Source organism: Hylaeus anthracinus, unplaced genomic scaffold, assembly GCF_026225885.1.
Source record: "Hylaeus anthracinus isolate JK02 unplaced genomic scaffold, UHH_iyHylAnth1.0_haploid 27418, whole genome shotgun sequence".
Taxonomy (NCBI): domain Eukaryota; kingdom Metazoa; phylum Arthropoda; class Insecta; order Hymenoptera; family Colletidae; genus Hylaeus; species Hylaeus anthracinus.
This window is the reverse complement of record NW_026535212.1, coordinates 1-9,741: the sequence shown is the minus strand read 5'-3', so window position 1 is coordinate 9,741 and position 9,741 is coordinate 1. Positions and strand designations below refer to the sequence as shown.

Here is a 9,741-nt window from a genome sequence, read left to right as displayed (position 1 = left end):
TGAAGAAATTGAGTATAAGCTTCCACCCTTTCTGCTCCTTTTTGTGGGATCTAATATTTCGTTAGTCCCAGCTACATAACTTTCAACACCTTCGTTAATTCTTTGCTATAAATTTGTCAACTCATCATATACATACCGTTAATTGGACAAATCGATCCACAAAACAAAAACTTGCAAAATGCGACGAAATAAAGTACATTATTTCTCAAAATTCCAGTTATAATCTAAATTCAAATAAATATCGTAGGCGCTTAAATACAGATCTAGCTTACATCTAACGGTGTATAAAATTAATAAGAAAGACTAACCAAAAAATAATAAATTTCATCAGTCAGTCACGTTGCAATTCTTATGCGACAGGTTAATCGATCTGTACAGTGAGCTTGTATATCATTCTTGCATTTGTCTCGTTACTATTATACAAATTGTACAAACGAGGCCGATTAAAATAGCTCCATTTTCTCTCTGAACCGGAAATTGAAATCAATTTTGCAGGTGTTCCAGCGGGACTCCGGTCGTTCAAGCCCACGAGCAGCGACGAGGTGATTCCCTGGGACTTTCTCTCGAGGTCGGAGTACAGCTTAGCGGATTCCAATCCCAGGAGAAGGATTCACAGCGGCATAAGGGAGGGTCTGGAGGACATCACCAGAGAAGTGATGGCCTCCATAAACGCCTGCTCACGACAGCGCGGCAGAGTCGTCGAGGAAAGGTCAGCCCTGTACGGATACAGGAGAGTGGATTCTTACGGCGCCGACACGATACTGGATCTTCTATTGGTGTACCGGAAGTACAGAGGCAGAAAGGTTACGCTGCCCGTCAGGAGACACGTTTATCTCCATCAACACTTCACCGGTACCTTTTACGTTCCTAAACGATCTTCCACGCTCTTGGAAGCTGATTGAGTAAATGCTTTTCCTTGTTCGCGTCTTTCACGTCCCCCTCGTCTATTACCAACCCATTTCGGACCCATAATTTAACACTTCAGAGCCGTTGCCTTGGTGGATTATTCCGGATAGGACTTGAAGCTTTTCTTTCCAATTTTATTTGCAATACTTTTATGTTTCTAAGCTGTACTGCATGAAATTTATTATATTCAAGATGTACAAGCTAATGATTTCAAGTATTAAATTTGAGAAGAAATACAAGCATTTATTTTTAAAATAGTGGAGATGTACACTTAAATCATAAATTAGGAACTGAATCGTTATAGAAAAGTAGCTCAACCTCTTCCATTTTGTATTTACAGACTTTAATGCTCTTTTATATTTTAGATATTCGAAGCATACAACTTAATACTGTTAAGTATTAAATTTGAAAAGAACTGCAAAGATTTATTTTTATTTTTAAAATTGTGGAAGTGTTAAATCCTGTATTAAAAACTGAGTTGTTTTAGAAACCTAGCTGATCCTCTTCCACTTCATTTCTACAAACTTCAATATTCTTTTTCATTCCACAATTTGTACATCCTTATGAAACATTCAAATGCAGAATATCAAAATGTATCCATATGCAAGGAAAGGTATCACAACTCACCCATGCTAACTTATTCTCAATAACGCGCGCACGTGTAACTAATAAACTAAAATGAAATATACCAAGCGTAAACTTTTATCTACCCGCAGGACTGGAAATACGGGAAACGGTGAACGGCGTGGAAAAGGATGGGGCGCGAGGCGATCAACGAAACGACAAGTCCTTGCAGAACATATTCAGCGGTGGTTTCCTGAACCTGAATTTCAACTTCGAAGCGGAGGATCCGGTCACGGACAAAACCATCCACTTCGTCCTGCCTTTGGCGGGTAGGTACGAGGTTTTCCAACGGTTCCTGCAAAACTACGAAGAGGTCTGTTTAACGAACGGCGAGAAGACCAGGCTCCTAGTCGTTCTCTTCCATCATAAAACGGAGAGCTCTTACGACCAAACGATAGATCTGATTCAGCAACTGAAGTACAAGCACCGCGGCGCGGGTATCGATATTTTACCCATCGCTGGGACGTTCTCCAGAGCCAGGGCCCTCGATCTAGGTGTCTCGAAGCTGAACAACGACGATTTGATGTTCTTTGTCGACGTGGACATCGCCTTCACGGAATCCGCTCTCTACAGAATACGAGCGAACACTTTGCTAGGTAGACAGATTTATTTCCCCGTGGTGTTCAGCCAGTACGATCCACGAATCGTTCACGAAGACTGGAGGAGACGCGACACTTTCCTCGTGGACGAGACTTCTGGTTATTGGAGACAGTTCGGATTCGGTATCGTTTCCTTGTACAAACGTGATTATCGCACCGTGGGTGGTTTCGACCTGTCCATTCGAGGATGGGGGAAGGAGGACGTAGACTTCTTCGAGAAGGTGGTCAAGTCCAACGTGACGATCTTCAGGGCGGCCGACAGGGATCTGGTTCACGTTTACCACGAGGTGGAGTGCAGCAAGGACCTCTCCGACACCCAACTCGCCATGTGCATGGGGACCAAGGCTGACACTTACGCGGGAATGGAGACCCTGGCAAGAATTATCTACGAGGATCCAAATATCCTGCGATTTGCCAAAGCCAGGAGAGCGAACTTGACGAATGCAGCTGGTTGAGGGATTGTTTTCGTTTGGCTCACGATGATTTCTTTTAAACGTGTGACTTCGTTCCAGTGACAACGTGTTGACTTGTTAGCGACGTGTCACTGGACCCTAGCTACGAGTAAATGAGGAATAATAAATGTTGAATGGTGAATAAACATCAGTTAGGTGAATAAACATCAATGGACATTGGAATAGTTGATATTTTTTAAATTATTTGATATGCAAGTGGGTACATAAAGTCTGGACCGTCAGTAAATATTAGAAGTCTCATATCTGGTATCATATTCTTATTCTCTATGTGTCCAGACTATAGAATCACCATGTATATTTGATACTAACCAAAAGCCACGTTTAGTATCAACTATAACTAAGAACAGTTTTAGAGAACTTTAGAAAATTGTGTACGTCCCATAATTGTCACTTACAATCCTAGTCAGTGATCTTTTATTTTTTAGATTTTTTCTATTAATTAGCAAAATATGAATTTAGTTGTAATTGTATAAAGGAGTATGAATTAATGAAAGAGGTATAATGTTACCTCTTGTAGATTTGTAATATTTCTGATATTTTGGAATTGTATTTTTCTATATATATTGGTTATTTCTAAACGTTATTTAATATGTCTTAATTAGTCTTTAAGAGTATTAAATTTTACATGAAAATGTTCTTTTTATCTTCTTTGTAAGAAATTCTATTTTTATTTTAAATTTGACCAAGTAATACTCAAAATGATATGTCAAAGAGTTTTGCAAGACATTTTTTGAAGTTCTCTAAGGTATCAAGTAATTTTTATTAAAAAAAAAAGCACGATGAGATGAATTTATCATGAGAGATAAACAATTGACAATTGAAAGTTGAGAATTCATTCAGAAATTGTAAATGAAAGAAATGAATTGAAAAGTGAATATTTATTCGTGAACTGAGAATTGAAAAAATAAACTGTAAGCCGAGTATTTATTCACAGAGAAACAAATCGTCTCGTAGCGGGTGCGAAAACTCATTCGTCCGAAAAACACAGCTGCAATCGACGTGTTAAGGTAGAAAGTGCGTCTCCAAGAACGTCTTTCAGTTAGAACATTTTGTGTAAATACACGGTGTGATCGTGGCTCGTTTTTACGCGAAAGTGTCGGATATTTAACAAATCCATGCGAATTCACCAAAGCCATTTCCGTATGAATTTAATACCGTAATACCAATTTCCTGTATGGATAAAACAGAACCTGAGATTTAATTTAACGACTAACGGAAACATATTTAATTGAACGGATAACAAGTTCCCGAATCGTGTAAGCGACGTTTGTGCTACCTTTGTAAGAATATTATTATCGATTCACAGGGTGCTTTACAATGGAAAATGTGAGATACACAAAATTTTATTCTATTTCTTCTGTTTCCATTTTATTTTATTCATAATAGTAATTTCAATTTTCATTCAACCAGCAATTAATAGAAAATAATTCATTGCTGGTGATGAACAAAATTTTAGTCTATTTCTTACATCTCTATTTTATTTTATTTATAATAGTAATTTCAATTTTCATTCAACCAGCAATTAATAGAAAATAATTCATTGCTGGTGATGAACAAAATTTTAGTCTATTTCTTACATCTCTATTTTATTTTATTTACAATAGTAATTTCAATTTTCATTCAACCAGCAATTAATAGAAAATAATTCATTGCTGGTGATGAACAAAATTTTAGTCTATTTCTTACATCTTTATTTTATTTTATTTACAATAGTAATTTCAATTTTCTGTCTAGATAAATATTTTCGCTATTGGCACCCTGTGTATCGAAAGATTACCATTATTTGCGCTATGAATGTGATGTATTGCTTTCTGATTGCTACTAATGTAGAAATACCAGCGCCAAATACATTTCGTTACGCGTCGAAAGGTACACCTACTACTATCTCCTTTTATAAATGAATAATGCATTCTATGGTGAATTATACATCGTACACTTCGTGTTTATCTCAACGTCTCCGATTTTTGGGGACGCGTAAAATCTGCTTAAAGGTTACGGAAAATTTCGCGCGATAGGAAGAACGCGTGGATGCGTAACTTAAGTCGATTTAAGATGCCAATACTCCTAAGAAGGTTATATCGAACCAGTTGTGTAAGTACATGTGATATTATCGTGCCTTTGTATAGATCTTTATTTGTGAATTTTACGTACTGCCTATTTTATCGTATTTGTACCTACGCGCGTTCACTTGTGAAAATGTGGCGAGTCCCAAACGGCTTGCATAATCGTTTATGCAATTCGCATTTCGATCGCTCGCTAAGATGCTTCGACATTTCATCGGATACCGAATAAAATTTCTCTATTGAATAATCGCGTTGCGTCAATTGCTACACCTACAGACAACGGTTCCCCTCGATAATTAACTCATTTGAATCATGCGACAGAATTACAGATACCTTATCGCGACGTTTTGCTTATTTAATAAAAGTACAAACAAAATTTAAGAAGCACTGCAAACGTAATCTTTCGGGGATCTTTATAGGATGAATTTTCGAAATCTATCCTCTTAATATTTAATCTCTTAATTTTAACATTAACACGAGAAGCCATTGAAAGTTTTAAATGGTGCATGGAATTTTTTCGATTTTCTTTTCATAACTCTGGTAAAAATTGATGAAATGATTTGAAACTTTGCAGAGTTGTTACTTATAACACCTGGAAGAAATTCCCGCAAAATTTAAATTTTTTCCTTAAATATTTCCTTGTATACCAGCCCAATAAATATGAAGTTATTTTCTCTGCTCAAAATATTTTTATAATATTTCAAGTGTTCTTTAGAAATTCTCGGACTAGTCCTGGACTCTCAGCAGTGTTTATCTAGTTCTCTCATAACTCAATTCGACCTCGTCTCTAGTAGCAAACATTCACGATGCCTTCTGCATTTTTTGCAGTTAGAAAGTACATTTCAACTTATAAGGTTCCGCTGAAGGTCCCTTTATGGATCGTGTCGAAACTTGCCAATTAATGGACGATTGGAATTAACTGATATCTACCGAATCTTTCCTCGACATCGTTCGCTTCCCATCGCGAACCGGCGATTTCCTTTTACAAAAATCTGCGATCGGTCTGGCTCGACGAGCATCGTCTGCAATAAATGGCGAAGGAAAAATACTATGGGTAAGTTTTCTTTTTTCGCTCTGGTTTCCTTATTCATTCCTCTTCCTTTATTCAACGATCTTTTTCTTTGCTCTTATAAGTACGTTGCCTCCGTCTACTTTTAATTTCAATAATGAAATTCCTTAAAAAATCCAAGGCGGGCAAAGTCGCTGGTAATAATAGCCTGTTACACAATAATAGCAATTCAGAGGTGTCCTCTAGATCAGAGTTTCTCAGTCAATGTTTCGTTCTGAATTTTCTTTGGTTTATAATCCCCACATTTTGTGATCGTTGTTGGTCACTAAATAACTTATTAATGATATGCAATACATACCTTAACACTTCCAGTGCCAGGCACAATTATAAAAATATTTATGTAGTTAAAATTTGGTTCTATAAAATTTGATAAAGTATTACTTTCGCACCCTGGTCAAAATTTACGAATTCTATCCAGGCTTGATTTCTTTAACACCTGATCTTCAGAATTAATTTTTTAATTTCTCAGTGAAAATCCCTACACTTTACGTGGCGTTCAACGTGTTAATATGACACATGCAGTAAATTAAAATAAAATAGTACGAAAGTATAAAATTTCTGTTCGTCTTTCGCTTGTGGTCCCCAAAAAAATGTAACGTGACCTACTGCTGGGCCACATCGTGCCCGTTGAGAACCCCTGCTCTAGAATGTACGTCGACCAATTGCATTTATGCAATGTCTGCACACAAATGTACATAATTGTAAATATTACATAGTAATTAGTGTAGAAAGTGAACGTGCACAGTGTCGCGTAACGTTCTCCATCACCCATCACGTATTAAACACTCGAAATAAGGAATTCTTGAATACCCAGTTTAGTACCTCTATTTTTTACTCACGCCACAGTCGAGTTTTTCTCCCATTTGGTTAACAAATTAATTAAGTTTTAGGGTAATTATTGTATACAGGGAACCACTTATTCTAAGTATACACATCGTATGCCTTATTACCTTAAAAGAATTCCAAGCAGGAGCAACAACCTTACCGATTGTGAGTCAGTTTAACGAGGCCTCTCGCTTCGCAATTATCATCTCACGAGACCGATCAATAGTTTCATTTTCACTGATTCGTCACATATAAAAATTCTACACAACATATTCAGTTCGGAAAGTACACTCATCCATTAAGTATCACTGCACTATTACAGCGTATTAAATACACGATACCATTGTATTTTGAATATTTAAATATAAATTTTATATTATATTCATATTATATTTATAAATTGATGGTAAGTCACTTTTACTAGTTTCACAAAATATCACACTTCACAAAACATTTTCATATGCAATATTTGTATGATATACATCTATTATATTTAATATGCATCACACAAATATAAATTGATGGTTAGTCATTTTGACCAGTTTCAATATCAATATGAACGCTTCAGTATGAATTTCAGAACGATTAAAACGTTATACAAAATATACAAGTGGACAGCCTTCAATTTAATTCCCCATAGCGAGAATCGAAACATGTTGACACCCATAATTAACATTCAAACAGTTGTTTCACCCGCCCAATACCATACACCGCAAAATACCCACAAAACAAAGGAATCTCGTAACTGAAAGAAACCTAACAGGAAAAACCGGCTAACAATAAGCGTGAAGCTCGCAACTGGCCACGCCAACGCGTAGGAAATGATAATTTATCGCCCAAGATCAAGGCTCCCGTCGTTCGTCATAAACGCAGCAGACGGCACCAGCCGGACAGTGAATAGCGTCGCACTTAGGCGCGAGTCCTCGTCGCGGTTGCGTCGATTAGCTTCAAACGTCTTCAACTTCCCGTTCTTCAACGTCCAACATCATAAAGCTCATCGATGGGAAAATCAAGCGTGAGACTGTGCCTGCTGGCTGTCCTGATCCTCGCGATGGACGTCCACGTGAACGCAAAGATTCTGTCAGAGTGCGACGCCGTTCGCGAGCTCCAACGAGCTCGGATCTCGAGGAGCCTCATCAGCAACTGGGTGTGCTTGATGCAGAGCGAGAGTGGGTTGAACACCCAGCTGGTCACTGGCCCGAAGACAGCCTCCAGCTTCAGCTACGGCATCCTTCAGATCAACAGCTCCAAATGGTGCACCAGAGGACGACGCGGAGGACTCTGCAACAAGCGCTGCGAGGACTTCACCAACGACGACATCCAGGACGACATCGCGTGCGCGAAGATCATCTACGATCAGGAGGGGTTCAAGGCGTGGGACGGATGGCTGAAGAGGTGCAAGAGCAAACCCCTTCCTAATATCGGGAACTGCGCGAAAAAGTGACGAGTAGTATTCGAAACGTTTTTGTATTGTTGTTATCAGCTTGGTTGACACTATAAGTACTATTCAGGGATAGTCCACAATATTCCGAGAGGATTTTTTACGTTAAGAGCATTTTTTGACTGAAGATTGATGCATTCCCACAGAATATTTCGTTGCCAGAGTATTTCGTTGCATCGTCGATCTATTTGTAATTAGCTTGATTTTCTCTGTTTTATAATTGATGTTTAATGATGCGTTGCTTTTTTGTTGAAATATATTTTATTGAATTAAATTTGCCATAAGATGAGAAATATGTCTGTTTTATACTGGATTTTTAATAATGCTTCATTGTTTTGGTGGGAATATATTTTACAGAATTAAATTTGTCATAAGATGAGAAATATGTCTGTACGTCTTCTATAGTGGATTTTTAATAATTCTTTATTTTTTGGGTAGAAATTTATTTTACAGAATTAAATTTGCCACAAGATAAGAAATATGTATACACTGGATTTTTAATAATGCCTCATTGTTTTGGCGGGAATATACTTTACAGAATTAAATTTGCCATACGATAAAAAATATGTCTGCACGTGTCCTACACTTTATTATTAATAATGCCTCATTCTTTTAGTGGAAATATATTCAGCCCCATAAATATTCGTTCCCTCTATGTCAATTGAAAAAAATCCAAATGAAATGATAGGTTTGATGTTTCCAAATAAATGTATAATTATAAAAATATGTGTACTATTTATTCATGTACATGTTTATAACGAAACATTTAATTAGGAACTTCAAACCTATCATTTCATTGAGACTGATTCTTGTAATAAATACAGATGGTACGAATATTTAGGAGACTGATTCGTGGTACCAATTATCGGTTCCTCCCATAAATTCAGCAGGTGTCTCTTAACGTCATGTGTCTGTTAGGAATTTTATTATCACGCTGTTACTTAGAAGTAGAGATTCTAGTGAATGCAAATACCGTTATCAGCCAACTTCCAGGGAAATTGTATACTACAACATTATCATTTAGACGGCATCTGTATCAAGTGGAATTATGTAACGAGCTATCTGCAACGTAATGTCCTCTACTCGCAGATATAACTGTTTCAAAACAATAACAGATAGAAAAAAACAACACTCGACGATGTAAGGCGGTACAAATGAGAAAATACATGAACTGCGAATTTCTTTCAAAATTAATTTCTTTTTAAATAAATGGTGTTCCTTTCTTTGTTCTTTTGTTTATTGTATGCCTCTCTGTGTTCATGGACAGGATACGCCCATGGCGGTCGGTGATCTGACGAATGGATTACATGATTATAATATTTACATATTCATGGGATTTACTGGCCACTTCGAGTCGATATTTCTCGACTATGATTGCTAGTCGATCGAATTGAATCGGTGTAACGAACCTATGGCAAACGTCCCGCGATTGGCACACGCCTTAATTAATTATTCAAGAAATATCCATTGTTGCTTTGACTTTTGGTTACTCTGCATAGCAGAGGTTGAACAATGAATATTCATTTGTTCGTAGGATGGCGATTATGAAAGTGACCCGAGTCATGATAATATTCATGTCATACATCAAAAATAATTTATTCCATATAGATGGTTCCGAAGAATTATCATTGAATTTTTGAAAATTCACTTTGAAAATTTAAAAGAAGCAACTTATTATTAGATAAGGTAGAGATACTGTTATTATAATTCCTCAACTATTTTCACCAAGGAAACCATATTT

General features: G+C 36.9%; 2 protein-coding genes across 2 annotated transcripts; both read left to right on the top strand.

The window, feature by feature from the left end:
- Positions 1 to 452: 452 nt before the first annotated feature.
- LOC128893390 (chondroitin sulfate synthase 1-like) lies at positions 453 to 4,912 on the top strand (the record flags this gene model as incomplete). The annotated part of the gene is made up of 2 exons (XM_054154305.1): positions 453 to 852; positions 1,623 to 4,912. Coding segments are annotated over 2 exons (1,362 nt in total), but the record flags the coding sequence as incomplete, so codon positions are not given.
- A 2,524-nt stretch (positions 4,913 to 7,436) lies between these two features.
- LOC128893391 (lysozyme c-1-like) lies at positions 7,437 to 9,223 on the top strand. Its single transcript, XM_054154306.1, has one exon. The coding sequence runs from the start codon at positions 7,560 to 7,562 to the stop codon at positions 8,001 to 8,003; it is 444 nt and encodes a 147-aa protein (XP_054010281.1). The 5' UTR covers positions 7,437 to 7,559; the 3' UTR covers positions 8,004 to 9,223.
- The last annotated feature ends 518 nt before the right edge of the window (positions 9,224 to 9,741 follow it).

Coding starts and splice junctions, on each gene's coding strand:
- LOC128893391 (XM_054154306.1), top strand. CDS start 7,560: ATGGGAAAATCAAGCGTGAGACTGTGCCTGCTGGCTGTCCTGATCCTC.